Source organism: Saimiri boliviensis, chromosome 20, assembly GCF_048565385.1.
Source record: "Saimiri boliviensis isolate mSaiBol1 chromosome 20, mSaiBol1.pri, whole genome shotgun sequence".
NCBI classification, from domain to species: domain Eukaryota; kingdom Metazoa; phylum Chordata; class Mammalia; order Primates; family Cebidae; genus Saimiri; species Saimiri boliviensis.
Window position 1 is genome coordinate 29,400,032 of NC_133468.1, and position 16,316 is coordinate 29,416,347.

The 16,316-nt window shown below is 52.4% G+C and overlaps 1 protein-coding gene across 7 annotated transcripts in view; it reads right to left on the reverse strand.

Annotated features, from left to right (window-relative positions):
* TECPR1 (tectonin beta-propeller repeat containing 1) overlaps positions 1–14,020 on the reverse strand; it is a 38,702-nt gene extending 24,682 nt beyond the window's left edge. For 4 of the 7 annotated variants that reach the window (XM_010344791.3, XM_010344790.3, XM_003934236.4 and 1 more), the window contains exons 1-6: positions 13,906–14,020; positions 13,165–13,321; positions 5,803–6,046; positions 4,862–5,044; positions 4,514–4,636; positions 2,251–2,376 (exon numbers count right to left, since the gene is read on the reverse strand). In XM_010344791.3, coding sequence (XP_010343093.3) covers positions 2,251–2,376; positions 4,514–4,636; positions 4,862–5,044; positions 5,803–6,027 — 657 coding nt within the window. In that variant the 5' untranslated portion in view covers positions 6,028–6,046; positions 13,165–13,321; positions 13,906–14,020. The other 3 variants (XM_074390745.1, XM_010344789.3, XM_039460547.2) reach the window with 3 other exon arrangements.
* Between the last annotated feature and the right edge of the window lie 2,296 nt (positions 14,021–16,316).

The following is a 16,316-nucleotide window of genomic DNA, read 5'->3' on the forward strand; positions in this document are numbered from 1 at the left end:
ATCTGTCTCCCCAGTTTCTATAGAAGCCCAGGTCCTGGTGCTGCCTCTCACAGATCACAGGTATGGTACAGACAGCACCGGCTCACAGCTGACATTTGGGGACACAAATGCTGCTCTACGGCCCCTGTTCTCCCTTCTCTTTGCACCCACATGGGCACGGCCCCCCGATGGCAGCTCAGTCCTGGGCCAGTTCCCATGCTCTGCCCGGCCCCTGCCCACCGACCTTCAGCAGGGCTCAGAGGAAGCAACTGTGTTTGCCTATGCCCAGGCCAATATGGCCCCAGAGGGAGGCTGTGACAGAACCCGCAACTTCTGACAATTGCAAAGGCCCCTGGAGAACCATGGTCGAGAGCTCCTGAAGAATCCTGCCATGCGGCTGAAAGCTGCGACTCGAGTGTCAGGGCCCTGAGCCCAGAACCCCTGGGGCCTCTGCTGCCGTCAGGGGCTATTTTGATGCCTCTACTTAGCTCACAAACTCCCTCAGATGGGATTGCCTCTCTCTGAACAGCCACAGATCTGCCACCCACCCACCCATGCATCCACACACCCACCCACTGCCCATCCATCCACATGCCCACCTGCTCATCTATCCACACACCCATCTATCCACACACCCACCCGCCCATCCATCCACACACTCACCTGCTCATCTATCCACCCACCCATCCATCCACAAACTCAGCCACCCATCCATCCACACACCCACCCACCCATCCATCCACACACCCACCCACCCATCCATCCACACACCCATCCATTCATCTATCCATCCATCCATCTGCACTCCTTCCTTACATCAACACACACACATACACCTCCATCCATCCAGCCATACACCTATCTACCCACCCATTCCATCTACACACCCATCCATCCACCCATCCATCCATACAACCACCCACCCATCCATCCACACACTCTTTCACCCATCTATTCACACATCCATCCATCCATTCATCCATACACCCACCCACCCATTGATCCACATACTCATCCACACATCCATCCATCCATCCATCCATCTGCACACCTTCCTTACAACACACACACACACACACACACACACACCCCTATCCATCCAGTCATACATCCATCTACCCACCCATTCCATCCACACACCCATCCATCCATATACCCACCCACCCATCTATCCACACATCCATCCATCCATCCATCCACACACCCACCCACCCACCCATCCATCCACACCCACACCCACACCCACCCACCCATCCACACACCCATCCACCCACACACCCATCCACCCACACACCCATCCACCCAGCCAACCATCCACACACCCATCCACCCATCTATCCATACATCCATCCATCCATCCATCCATCCACACACCCACCCATCCATCCATCCACACGCCCATCCACCCATCCATCCATCCAATCTGCACACCTTCCTTACAACACACACACACACACACACACACACACACACACACCCCTATCCATCCATATATACACTCACCTACCCACCCATTCCATCCACACACCCACCCACTCATCCATCCACAAAACCACCCACCCTTCCATCCACACACCCACCCATCTATCCACACACCCACCCACCCACCCATCCATCCACACACTCACCCACGCATCCATCCACACACTCATCCATCCATCCATCCACACACCCACCCATCCATCCATCCATCCACACACCCATCCCTCCATCCATCTGTACACCTTCCTTACATCAACACACACACACACCCCCCCCGTATCCATCCATCCACACACTCACCTACCCACCCATTCCATCCACACACCCACCCACTCATCCATCCACAAAACCACCCACCCATCCATCCACACACCCACCCACCCATCCATCCATCCATCCTCAGCCATCCACCCATCCATCCACACACCCACCCATCCACTCTTCCATGCACACACATATCCATCTACACACCTTCCACCCATCCGTCCACTGGCACACCTTCCATCACCCACACACCCACTACCACATTATTCCTGAAGACTGTGGGAGGCACAAACAGGGCTCCATCAGGAACTCAGAATCTGTCTTGAGGTCCCACTGAAGGTACTTGAGCTGAGGCTGGGCACTGATGAGCACACTGGGGGCTTGGAGAAGAGAAAGGCCAGGAGCAGACCTGGGGTTGGGGAGCTGGGGCTCCTGGGACAAGCGAGACCCATGGGGTAAACAGGACAGGACCCCACAGGAGGTGGGATGGTGTGGAGCAGGGGCAGGGAGATGGGTTGGCCTTACCCTGCCCTGCAGAGACACAGCCCACACTGACAGGCGGCCCACAGGTTCCTCCATGATCTCCCAGCCCCCCACAGAGAGGTCATTGAAGGGGTCGGGCAGCTCCTTGGGGTCATCCTTCGAGGGGATCTGAAGCAAGGATGTGAGAAGTGGCAGCAGTCAGCGCCTGGTGGCCACCTGGGCATGCACCCACCTCCTGCCCACCTGCTATCCAGACCTCCATTCTCCTGCCCGGCCCACAGCTGCCTGTATTCACAGGAAAGGCAGCATCAGGACTGTGGGGGCCCCTGCCCCGTCCTCCCTGTTGGCCAAGGCCTGGACAATCATCCCTGAGTGGTCACTGCTGCCCCCATGTGGAAGGCAGATGCACACGAGGTCTCAGCTCTGGGCTTCCCAGTGACCAGACCTCGGTGACTCTGTTCCCAGCCTTAACAATGGGGCTGATGACAACACATGGCCCTGCCAGTGTAAGTCTTTAAAAGTCATTGGCCTTCCCAGTGTTATGAGGCCATGGCAAGAAGATTGCTTGAGGCCAGGAGTTCACGACCAGCCTGGGCAACATAGCAAGACCTCATCTCTACAAAAAACTTACTTTATTTAATGATTACTATTTTCTTTTTGAGACTGGGTCTTCCTCTGTTGCCCAGGCTGGAGTGCAGTGGTACAATCCTGGCTCACTGCAACCTCTGCCTCCTGGATTCAAGCAATTCTCCTGCCTCAGCCTCCCAAGTAGCTAGGATTACAGGTTCGTGCCACCACATCTGGCTAAATTTTGTATTTTTAGTCCTCTCAACTAGCTGGGATTATAGGCACATGCCACCAGGCCTGGCTAATTTTTGTATTTTTAGTAGAGACGGGGTTTCACCATGTTGGCCAGACTGCCCTCAAACTCCTGGACTCAAGCAATCTACCGGCCTTAGCCTCCCAAGTGCTAGGATTAGAGGCATGAGCCACAGCACCTAGCCTCTACAAAAAATTTAAAAATTAACCAGGTAAGGCTGGGCGCGGCGGCTCATGCCTATAATCCCAACACTTTGGGAGGCCGAGGCGGGTGGTTCGCCTGAGGTCAGGAGTTTAAGACTAGCCTGACCAACATAGTGAAATCCCGTGTCTACTAAAAATACAAAAAATTAGCTGGGCATGGTGAAGGGCACCTGTAATCCCAGCTACTTGGGAAGCTGAGGCAGGAGAATCACTTGAACCCAGAATGTGGAGTTTGCGGTGAGCCAAGATCTTGCCATTGCACTCCAGACTGGGCAACAAGAGCGAGACTCTGTCTCCAAAAAAAAAAAAAACCAAAAAATTTAACCGGGTATGGTGGTGCATGGCTGTAGTCCCAGCTACTTGGGAGACTGAGGTGGGAGGACTGCTTGAGCTCAGGAGTTCAAGGCTGCAGTGAGCTATGAGTGCACCACTGCACTCCAGTCTGGGCAACAGAGCAAGACCCCATCTCTTAAAATAAAAAAAACAAGGGCCAGGCATGGTGGCTCACACTCATAATCCCAGCACTTTGGGACGGTGAGGCAGGTGAATCACAAGGTTAGGCGTTCAAGACCAGCCTGGCCAAGATGGTAAAACCCCGTCGCTACTAAAAAAAAAAGGTACAAAAAAATTAGCCAGGCGTGGTGGCATGTGCCTGTAATCCCAGCTACTCGAGGCTGAGGCAGAGAATCACTTGAAGCCAGGAGGTGGAGGTTGTAGTTAGCCAAGATCACACCACTGCACTGCAGCCTGGGTGAGAGTGAGACTCTGCCTAAAAAAAAAAAAAAAAAAAAAATAGGGCCAGCTCCCTGGTCGCCGGGCTGCTTCCAGTTCCATGGGCAGTCCCACCTCTCAGCCCTGGACTCCCCAGGGAGGCCTCCGCTCATTGGAGGCCACGGCAAGACCTGAGTCTGGGCCTGTCTTCCCTAAGCTGGGAGATTCTTTGGGTTGTAGTGCAACACTAGAGCCAGAGGTGCCTCCCTTGGCTGAGGGGGAGGACAAAGTGCCAGACAGAGGCTTGGTCAGGGACAAAGCAGCTTGAACACCAGGGTCAGGGCAGGTTCTGTGCTGTCCTGGGCCTGGTCTGGCTCCCTGGGTGACCATCTCCCAAGTAAAGGGACACGCAGTGCTGTGGTGTTCCCGGGACAGGAAACAGCTCACAGGCCAGGTCCTGGGATGGGTGTGGTGTCCCCTGGTGCGTAGGTGGGAACGGTGGAGAGGAGGCTGCATGTGACAGTCTGTCCTGGCCCTGTCCTGCCCCCAAATCACATTCAGGCACAAAGACCTTGGCCCAGATGTCCCGGGACTTGTATCTCCTGTACCGGATCCACTTCCGGCGCCGTACGCAAGAATTCCACTTCTTGTCTCTCGTGTAGGTGGCAGGAAAGTCGATGGCGTATGTCCACCCCTGAAACACCAAGGCAGGGGCTCTCAGGCTCTGCGGGGAAGGCATTTGAAGAGCTGGGGAAGGTGGGGAGGGAAGGCACAGCCTGAAGCACCCAAGCTCCCATCCCGCTGCAGCAAGCAGAGCTCAGGCACCACAGGGTGCAGGGACAGAAGCATGGCGGGGACAGGTAGGGCCCCAGGAGCCCCCTCCCACAGGGCAGCCATGGGGGGTACCAAGTTCACCTACCCCTTTCTCGGTGGGTTCCCCTCCAAAGTTCTCATCCACGTACCAGTCGGACTCCCACTCCCAGTGCGGCGAGGGCAGAGCCACCCCGTCCAGTGGCCGGTGCTGGAGCCCACTCACGTCACTCCACAGCCAGCGGTCACTCAGCAGGAGCTTCTCGCAGAAGCCGCCCACGGGATTCCAGCGCTGAGGGCCAGGGATATAGGGACGGCCTTGGACCCAGGGGTGGCCTTGGACCCAAGCCTGCTGGGTAGGAACCCAGGCAGGCCGGGCATCTCCAGGGCCAGCTGACCCTGACCAGCCAGCCCCCTCATTGATCTCCAGAATAGGAAGTGAGCAGAGAACCTCCATGGGACCCAGTGACTGGGGACCCCCACGCCTCTTCATCACGAGCCAGCAAATACATCAGCACGGCCCCAAAGGGCAAAGAACCCCCCTGCCAGGCATTGGAGGGCACACCTTGTCCTGGGCTCCCGGAAACCACTGGAGCCTGTCCTTGTGGGGACCTGGCCAGTCTGCTTTGGTGAGGACACAATGATGGCTTCAGCTTCAAAGACCCTGGATGCTTTGCAACTTGGATTTTTTCAGGGGGCGCAGGAGGACAGGGTCTTGCTCTGTTGCCCAGGCTGGAGTGCTGGGCATGATTATCGTTTACTGCAGCCTTGACCTCCTAGGCTCAAGCGATCCTCCTGCCTCAGCCTCCTGAGTAGTTGGGACTACAGGTGCGCGTTATCACGCCCAGCTAATATTTGTATTTTTAGTAGAGACGAGGTTTCACCATATTGGCCAGGCTGGTCTCGAACTCCTGACCTCATGATCTGCCTGCCTAGACCTCCCAAAGTGCTTACAGGTGTGAGCCACCACTCCCGGCCTGTGGTTTGTCATTTTAACCAATAACCCAGCAAAATGACCCACTCAGCAACTTTAACCATGAGAGACGCTACCTGATTCTCATAGGCCTCCTCACGGTGGCGGATGGGAACATCGCTGGCACACACGTACACGTAGACCTGGTTGTCACAGGCAATGCCCCAGCAGCACTGCATGGTGGCGCTAACGCGTTTGAACTCCAGCTGGGCATCCTTGCACAGCTCCCAGTACTGGCCAGCTGTGGACAGTGTGTACACTCTCCCGAAGAGGTCTACTGCCCACAGTACTGAGTTGGGCATGGTGGCGGCTGGAGGTAACCTGTGGTAGGAGGATGAGGGTCAGTATCCAGGATCCCAGCCCAGGGGACATCAGAGTCAAGTGATTCTCCTGCCTTGGCCTCCCAAAGTGCTGGGATTACAGGCATGAACCACTGTACCCAGACTCTTCTTTGTTTTTGAAAGAATTTAAAAAAATACATCACTTGAGGTTAGGAGTTCAAGACTTCTTTTTATTACTATTATTTTTAGAGACATTATTATTATTATTATTATTATTATTATTTTTTTTTTTTTTAGAGACAGGGTTTCTCCATGTTGGACAGGCTGGACTCAAACTCCCGACCTCAGGTGATCTGCCCTCCTCGGACTCCCAAAGTGCTGGGATTACAGGTATGAGCCACTGTGGCCGGCCTAACCACGGAGACTTCTACTGTGACTATTACTTGTGCTTTTGTTTATTTATTTTAATTTTTAAATTTTTTTAGGAGACAGAATCTCGCTCTATCATCTAGGCTGGAGTGCAATGGTGCAATCTCTGCTCACTGTAACCTCCACTGTAACCTCAAATGATTCTTCTGCCTCAGCTCCCCAAGTAGCTGGGACTACAGGTGCGTACTACCATGCCTGGCTAATTTTTGTATTTTTAGTAGAGATGTGATTTCACCATTTGGCCAGGCTGGTCTAAAACTCCTGACCTCAGGTGATCCTCCTGCCTTGGCCACCCAAAGTGCTGGGATTACAGGCGTGAACCACCATTCTCGGCCTCTTCTTTGTTTCTTGAAAGAATTTAAAAAAATATATCACTTGAGGTTAGGAGTTCAAGACCAGCCTGGCCAACATGGTCAAACCCCGTCTCTACTACTAAAAATGCAAAAATTATCCAGGCATGGTGGTGCATGCCTGTAGTCTCAGCTACTCAGGAGGCTGAGGCAGGAGAATGGCTTGAACCCGGGAGATGGAGGTTGCAGTGAGCTGAGACAGTGCCACTCCACTGTAGCCTGGGCAACAGAGTAAGACTCTGTCTGAAAAAAAAAGAATGTAAAAAGTAGAGAGAAAGTCTCACTTGGATGCCCAGGCTGGAGTGCAGTGGTTTGATCACAGCTCATTGTGGCCTTGCACTCCTGGGCTCTAGTGATCCTTCTGCTTCAGCCTCCCGAGTAGCTGGGACAATAGGCATGCACCACCACACCCAGCTAATTCTAAAAAATCTTTTGTAGAGACAGACTCTCACTATGCTGCCCAAGCTGATCTCAAACTCCTGACCTCAAGCAATCCTCCCATCTCGGCCTTCCATATTGCTGGGATTACAGACTTGAGCCACCACACCTGACCAGATCTTTGTTTTCAAAAGAATCAATGAAAGCTTACAGATTTAGTTGAATCTCAAAAGATTTAACTACCCCACTGCCTCTCCAGGCGCCCTTTCCCCAGTGGGCAGGTCTCCTTCCCCTATGCTGACCTCTATCTGGGCATGCTGAGGGCATTTACATAGGCCTGGTATTCTAGCCATAGCCAACGTGACCATGTGAATTCAAGGACATAGAGGTATTCTCTTTATGCTCCCTCAGTGACTTCGTCCTCTTTCCCAGGCTCTCTTCTTCTGCCATTCTCTACTCCTTTCTTTCTTCTTTTCTTCTCTCTCTTTTTTTTATTTTTTAGAGAGAGGGTCTTGCTCTGTTGCTCATGCTAGAGTGCAGTGGTGCAGTCATAGCTCACTATAGCCTTGAACTCCTGAGCTCAAGCCATCCTCCCGCCTCAGCCTCCTGTGTGGATGGGACTACAGGCATGTGCCACTATACCTGGCTAATTTTTACATTTTTTTTGTAGAGATGGGCTCTCGCTAGGTTGCCCAGGCTGGTCTTGAACTCCTGGCCTCAAGTGATCCTCCCACCTTGGCTTCCCGAAGCACTGGGATTACAGGTGTGAGCTTATGCACCCAGCCCTTTCTCTCCTCCTTCTCTGTGCTTTGTAGGCATAGCCAAGGCTATTCCAAGCTCTGCCACTGGCTATGCCTGGCCCCACCTCCAAGGCCAATAGTGCTGTTGATCTCATGGGTGCCCTTCCTGGAGCCCTGGCTCCTGGTAGGAACAGTCTTTCCACTGTGGCAGGGCCACATGGCTAGATACAACGTAGCCAAACACAGAGCTACAGGATGAAGCCCCAGGGGCCATCGCAGGAGAAGCTCTGCCTAACAGGGCAGCTCCCAGATCCAACCCAGGACACTGCCCCAGGGCCTGAAGAGAGGAAAGCACCTACAGATGAAGACACAACCAGTCTGACTTAAAAACCAGAGCGATAGGAGACAGGCAGGGTTTATTTAGGTGCCTGGAGGCTGGGCCTGTGTTCCTGCAGCATGCCAGAGCCATGCGGGTGCTCCAGATGGCTGGGTGACTGTGACGATGGCATGAGATAGAAGTACATCTGAAAATAGAGCAGCTGCCTCCCACCCAAAAAAAAAAAAAAAAAAAAAAATAGGCTAGGCACAGTGGCTCACACCTGTGATCCCAGCACTTTGGGAGGTTGAGGTGGACGGATCACCTGAGGTCAAGTTCCAGACCAGTGTGGCCAACGTGGTGAGACCCTGTCTCTACTAAAAAAATGCAAAAATTGGCCGGGCGCGGTGGCTCAAGCCTGTAATCCCAGCACTTTGGGAGGCCGAGGCGGGTGGATCACGAGGTCAAGAGATTGAGACCATCCTAATCAACATGGTGAAACCCCGTCTCTACTAAAAATACAAAAAAGTAGCTGGGCATGGTGGCACATGCCTGTAATCCCAGCTACTCAGGAGGCTGAGGCAGGAGAATTGCCTGAACCCAGGAGGCAGAGGTTGCGGTGAGCCGAGATCGCGCCATTGCACTCCAGCCTGGGTAACAAGAGTGAAACTCCGTCTCAAAAAAAAAAAAAATGCAAAAATTAGCCGAGTGCAGTGGCACAAACCTGTAATCCTAGCCACTTAGGAGACTGGGCAGGAGAATCCCTTGAACCAGGAGGCGGAGGTTGCAGTAAGACAAGAGCAAGCCACTGCACTACAGTCTGGGCGACAAAGTGAGACTGTTGCAAAAAAAAAGAAAATGGACTCTTTGGGTACAAGGTATATCTTTTTTTTTTTTTTTTTTTTTTTTTTTGAGACAGAGTCTTCCTCTGTTTCCTAGGCTGGCGTGATGGTGCCATCCTGGCTCATTGCAACTTCTGCCTTCTGGGTTCAAGTAATTCTCCTACCTCAGCCTCCCAAGTAGCTGGGATTACAGACCTTTGCAGCACCACATCTGGCCCATTTTTGTACTTTTAGAAACACGGTTTCGCCATGTTGGCCAGGCTGGTCTCAAACTCCTGACCTCTGGTGATCCATCCACCTCAGCCTCCCAAAGTGCTGGGATTACAGGTGTGAGCCCCCACCCCTGGCCAGGACAAGGCATATCTTACAAACACCAAGAAGACAGAATGCAGGCTGAGAAGGAAGTGAGAGACATGATGAGAAACGGGAAGATAGGAAGCAGAACAAAAGCTCAGCTCTGGGAAATGCCCGTAACAGGAAGGGGAGGAGAAAAACAGGAGGGAGATGCCCAGCAGAATGGATCGAGCTCAGGCAGTAACAACCCCTCGAAGAATGGCCACCCCAGGGCACCAAGGCCCGTCAAACATACAAAAATCAGAACACCAGCCTTCTGGCACCATTTGGAACTGGCATCTGTGTCCAGGGGCCTGAGTTGGAACCCCTGGAGACCTCCACTTACCCCTTCGTGCCTTACTAATCAGGCCTGAGGGTCCCTCTGGCATCTTCACAGTGACTAAGAGAGTTCAGAGCTGCCTGGATCTCAGAATGTTGCATTCTGGTATCCTCACTTTTGCATACCACCAGAAGCTAACTAACGGCTCTGTGCCTTAATTTCCTAATCTATACAAGGCAGAATGGGGCTGGGCACGGTGGCTCATGCCTGTAATCCCAGCATCTTGGGAGGCCTAGGCAGGTGGATTGCTTGAAGTCAGGAGTTTGAGATCAGCCTAGGCAACATGGTGAAACCCTGTCTCTACTAAAAATATAAAAATTACCTAGGCGTGGTGGTATGGGCCTGTAGTCCCAGCTACTCAGAAGGCTGAGACAGGAGAATTGCTTGAACTCAGGAGCCATAGGGTGCAGTGAGCCAAGATTGTGCCACTGCCCTCTAGCCTGGGTGACAGAGTGAAATTCCATCTAAAAAAAAATTAAAAAGGCAGAATGGGATAGTAACATACATACCTATTTGTTATAAGAATTAAATGAGATAATATGGCCACAGAGCTTTTAATAAAGTGTTCAGTACCCAGCAAGAATTCAATGACTACTATTGATGTCACTTGGCATTTTTACTTGGTATTATTTACTTTTTATTCAGCATTGTTAGTCGCCACTTCTTGTCACAGACTGCCACTTCTTTTCCATCTCTTAAAAAATAAAAAATCAGCTGGGTGCAGTGGCTCATGTCTGTAAACCCAGCACTCTGGGAGGCTGAGGTGGTTGGTTTCCTTTAGCCTAGGGGTTCGAGATCAGTCTGGGCAACATGGCGAAACCCTGTCTCTACAAAAAATGCAAAAATTTACTGGGTATGATGGTGTGCTCCTGTAGTCCCAGCTACTTGGGAGGCTGAGATGGGAGGATCACTTGAGCGTGGGAGGTCGAGGCTGCAGAGAGCTGAGATCGAGAGACTGTACTCCAGCCTAGGTGAGGGAGCAAAACCCTGTCTCAAAAAATAAAAATAAAAAATAAAAAACCACGGCCGGGCACAGTGGCCCATGCCTATAATCCCAGCACTTTGGGAGGCTGAGGTGAGTGGATCACCTGAGGTCAGGAGTTCGAGACGAGCTTGGCCAACATGATGAAACCCCATCTCTACTAAAACTACAAAAATTAACCATGCATGGTGATGCGCACCTGTAATCCCAGACGCTTGGGAGGCTGAGGCAGGAGAACTGCTTGAACTCAAGAGTTGGAGGCTGCAGTGAGCTCAGATCACGCCACTACACTCCAGCCTGGGCAACAGAGCAAGACTCTGTCTCAAAAAAATAAAAACAAAAACAAACCAGAAAAACAAAACCAAGTCCCTTTCTGGTCTATCTTAGGCCTCTTCATTTCCATAATAATCTCTGTACACAGTGGGTGTTGAAACAACATTTAAGGATAATCACCACCACTTACTCGCAACACACTGCCAACCCCCTGATCTGAGACAGAAATACTTCTCCAGGGAAAACAAATACTATAAATAAATAACTTAAAAAGTAAGGTCATGATTGGTGGACAGATACGTGATAAGGCAAGTAAAGTGTCAATAGTAGAATCTAGCTGGTGGGATGAGGATGCTGACTGTATAATTCTTTTTTTTTTTTTTTGAGATGGAGTTTCGCTCTTGTTACCCAGGCTGGAGTGCAATGGCGCGATCTCGGCCCACCGCAACCTCCGCCTCCTGGGTTCAAGCAATTCTCCTGCCTCAGCCTCCTGAGTAGCTGGGATTACAGGCACGCGCCACCATGCCCAGCTGATTTTTTGTATTTTTAGTAGAGACGGGGTTTCACCGTGTTGACCAGGATGGTCTCGATCTCTTGACCTCGTGATCCACCCGCCTCGGCCTCCCAAAGTGCTGCAATTACAGGCTTGAGCCACCGCGCCCGGCAACTGTATAATTCTTTCAACTTGGCTGTATGTGTGAAAATCTTCAATAAAATGCTGGGGGAGCCGGGCGCGGTGGCTCACACCTGTAATCCCAGCACTTTGGGAGGCCAAGGCGGGTGGATCACGAGGTCAAGAGATCGAGACCATTCTGGTCAACATGGTGAAACCCTGTCTCTACTAAAAATACAAAAAATTAGCTCGGTGTGGTGGCGCGTGCCTGTAATCCCAGCTACTCAGGAGGCTGAGGCAGGAGAATTGCCTGAACCCAGGAGGCGGAGGTTGCGGTGAGCCGAGATCGCGCCATTGCACTCCAGCCTGGGTAACAAGAGCGAAATTCCGTCACAAAAAAAAAAAAAAAAATGCTGGGGGAAGATGAAGGATTTTGTTTGTTTGTTTGTTTGTTTGTTTTGTTTTTTTTTAATTGTCACTTTCTATAGTGATAAAGGTGTTAGTCTTCAAAGACAGCTCAGAGGCCAGGAACAGTGGCTCATGCCTAGAATCCCAGCACTTTTCGAGGCTGAGGTGGGAGGATCGCTTGAGCCCAAGAATTCAAGACCAGCCTAAGCAACACAGGGAGACCCGTCTCTATAAAAATAAAAAGTTAAAAAAAAGAAAAATCAGCTGGGTATGGTGTCTTGTACCTGTGATCCTAGCTACTTGGGAGGCTGAGGCAGGAGGATCACTTGAGCCCAGGAGTTTGAGGATACAATGAGCTATGATTGTGCCATTGCACTCCAGTCTGGGCAGCAGAGGGAGACCCTGTCTCAAAGAGGAAAACAAATGAAAACAACAACAACAAAAAAACAAAGATAGCTCTGAATTCACTGGATAAGCAAGCAGTTTAGTTAGACTCAGTCTGCAAGTTTAGCTTAATGAAAGGAGACTTTGAATTTCCTTCAGAGAAATGACTAAGCATTCATTTCCTCATAGATATAATTAAATCTTCGGGTCAGTTAACGGAAGGAGACTCTGCTACAGTGAAAGGAAGAGGTGGGGGTTGTTGTATTTACAAACTCCCCTTAGAGTGGAGACCCAGTGACCCATCACTTCCCAGCTAGAGTTGACATCTGGTAAACAGGCTTTGTCAGTCACATTTTCTTTCTGCCTCTGCCCGGAGGCTCCCCGTAGCTCCTCATGGGCCACTTTCTGCCTGTGAGCTGATCAGGCAACTTGTGCAGTGTCACTGGGTCAGAGGACTCTTGAAAGGGGGGTCGCAGCATGAAGTCCCATGATTCAGGGATCCTGGGACTTTGTTTTGTAGGGTTAGAGGGACGGAGGAAAATCTTCCAAATCAGCAGCCTCTAATTCACCAAGAATTTCTACAGAATGAATAAGAGTTGAACCTTCAGTTGTTCCACGAAGGTCTGCTCATTCCCCCAAAGCCATCTGCCTTTCTGTATCGGTTTATTCAGAGATCCTTTCAGAGGCCAAAAAAAGCACCCAAGATAAGCGGGAACAGAAATGTGGTGAGGGAAAAGGCGAGGTCCCAAGAACACTCCCCAAGCACTTACTTCCTCTGAGCCTTAGGAGTCCTTCCTAAAAGGTTTCTTGCTTGTTTTTCTTTTACACTGTCACTCCCAGCCGGTGTACAAACAGAGTCGGCAATGCCTACTACCGTAGCTCGCTGGCTGCAAGGTGCAGGGGCTGCTCAAAAGCGACATCGGGGTCCTAAAGGTGGGAAGCAGCAGCAGAATTTGCATAGTAGTTGATTCTTTCATGAAGAATAGGGTCCGCCCAGCCCAGCCGGGCAGGAGGTGTGCTGAGTCTGCCTGGCCCTCAGCCAGATCTGTACACTTGGGTGACAGGTGGGGCCCCTGCAACGCCACCAGTGGCATATGTTGGAGCTCCGGGCCCTGACCATCTGCCGAAGCTAATCTCACGACAAGCAGATTTGCTCCTATCAATGTCCAGGGAGAGGGCTAGGCAGGCCCCTTGCTGCGTGATTCTCGAAAACAACCAGGATCCGGCGATCCGCTTCTCCTACCGCTCCAGTCCAAAGGCTGGAAGTCAGGGCGTCACCTGCTTGGCCACTGCGCTAGCCTGTGGGCGTTCCAGGGCACGGGACGGGGGTGGTACTCTCCAGGTGTGCCGGCGAAAGGACAAGTGCTGTCCCTCTTTCCTCCCGCCCCGTTAGTGTTCATGCAAACACAGCCTGGGAGTGGTGGGGAAGACGGCGCGCCCAGCCCTTCCTCGCCCCAACCTATCCCACGGCCCTGGCCGCCGCTGCAGCCGGGGTGCCGCGCTGCACTCACCTGGGCCGGAGCCGGGAGAGGCGGAGTCGCGATCGCTGGCTACTTGGCTGCCTGGATAGGCGGGCCGGCCCTCCAGGGGCCCGGGCAAGAGAGCGGGCCGGAAGCGGCCTCAGGCCTCGCGCTCATTGGCCGGCCTCGCCGGTACGCTGCGGCCTGGGGCCTGCGATTGGCTGCGGTACGCCGCGTCATGGCTTCGAGGTCGTGCGCCCGCCCACTTCCGGGGTCGCGCCGGGTCAAGAGTCGTGAGTCCGCCGAAGCGAATTCCAGCGTCTTCTCTGGCGGCGCCGGCCCGCGGACCGCTCGGCCGCCCTCCAGGATACGGCCTGCAGGAGCAGAGAAGGCGGTATGGACACGGCCCGCAGGCGAGGAGAAGGGGTGGCCGGGAGGGTACCTGGGTACGTGGCGCCGCGGCGACCTGAGGAGCAGCGTGTGGGCGTCCGGCGTGTGGCGTAGAGAGGACGCAGGGAATGGGTGTCTTCCTGGTTTCCAGAGACGTAGTCTTTGAGCACACACTACACGTCGGGGTCCGACCTGCGGACGCTGAGCCGGCGACGGATGAGCAAATGCACTCAAACATAGAATAGAGTGGAAAAGCCGGCCAGGGGCCCACGGCCACAGATACTGCAGAGAGTTAGCGGGCGCCGGCCCTGACCAGCTGGCACTCCAGGCATTTATTCAGTACAGATTTAATAAGAGAGGCTCTGAGTGAGCACAGGTGCGGATAATGTGGCGAGGTTTGAGACCTAAAGCAAACATCATTTGTTGGTAACAGACCTGGTTGCCCGCCCCACAGAGAGCCATCCGTCCCGCGAATGATTAAAGGTTAGTTTTAGGACCACGTGAGTACACAGCTTATTTAGATAAACTCATTTACATTCCTTTGTATCTCTGTTACTGTTTTATTTTATTTTTGAGATGGAGTGCAGTGGGGTGGTCTCAGCTCACTGCAACCTCTGCCTCCTGGTTTCAAGCAATTCTCCTGCCTCAGCCTCCCAAGTAACTGGAACTACAGGCGCCCACCACCACCCCTGGCTAATTTTTTGTATTTTTAGTAGAGACGGAGTGTCACTGTGTTAGCCAGGATGGTCTCAGTCTCCTGACCTTGTGATCTGCCCCTCACACCCTCCCAAAGTGGTGGGTTTACAGGCATGGCCTACTCTATGTTATTTGCACAAGGAAAGGGGATTAGGCTGCCTTTAGCCATAACCTTCCCAAGGCTTTTGCAAAAACCTTCTGGCCTTTCAAGAAGGTTTGTGACTATTATAATTGTACAATCTCTCCCACCATCCTGACTGAACCCCCAGAACTACACTTAAAGCTTTACTCTTTCGGGAGGATTCCTGGAAGCACATGTGGTTTTGTGGCTATAGCGTGCTGTGGTGTCAATAACAGGCCCTGGATTGCTCAAACTCTATTGCCAGTGACAACACCCAGTGCAAGCTGGCCTAATATATTAATAACAATATGTGTGTGCCTCCTGTGTGCTGGGCACTGATGTAAGTGCTTTACTCGGGCCTTCTCATTTCATCCTCCCAGCAACCCAAACAGCTGGCAGTGTCGTTCCCATTTTATAGGCTCAGAGGTGGAATCACTCATGTTGTAAGCAACGGAGCTGGGATTTGAAACCACTGTATCCCACCTGGGAGAAAACTGGCAAGGTTAGGATAGAGAAAGGAGAAAAAAGAAAGCTGTCTGGGCCAGGCGCAGTGGTTCGCGCTTGTAATCCCAGCACTTTGGGAGGCCAAGGTGGGTGGATCACTTGAGGTCAGGAGTTTGGGACCAGCCCGGCCAAGATGGTGAAACCCCATCTCTAGTAAAAATGCAAAATTAGCCGGGCTTGGTGGCACGCACCTGTAATCCCAGCTACTTGGGAGGCTGAGGCAGGAGAATTGCTTGAACCCTGCACTCTAGCCTGGGCAACGAGAGTGAAACTCCTTCTCAAAACAAAAACAAAAAAAAAAGGGCGTCTGATGAAAGGCCAATTAGCCTGACACTGAGGCTAAAGCAATGTCACCTGGTTGGATCTAGTGACCCTTCCCCCCACACACACATCCATCAGTTCTCTCTCATTTCTGGGGATGCAGACAGGCTTTTCCTGGGCCTTCATTTCTTGGGGAGCCCCACATAGGCCAGCTCCAGTGGAAGAAAAGCCTCCTGTTCATCCTGGGTGGCTCTGCGGAGTCCTGTGTCTAACCTTGACTTTAGCTTGGGCCTGAGGGATTGGCATTTGCGGACTTCATCTGGAGATGTGGACGGAGCCCACCTGAAGGGCTCAACCAGGCACAGGGGGTGTTTCATCAGAGGAAGATTAGGGTGCTGTTAGTGGAAGAATGATGAGTGGTCACTAGACTGCTGCAGAAACGGCCTGGAGGCAGGGAGTCCGGGGTTCTGTTCTGCCTGTGACACTCTGT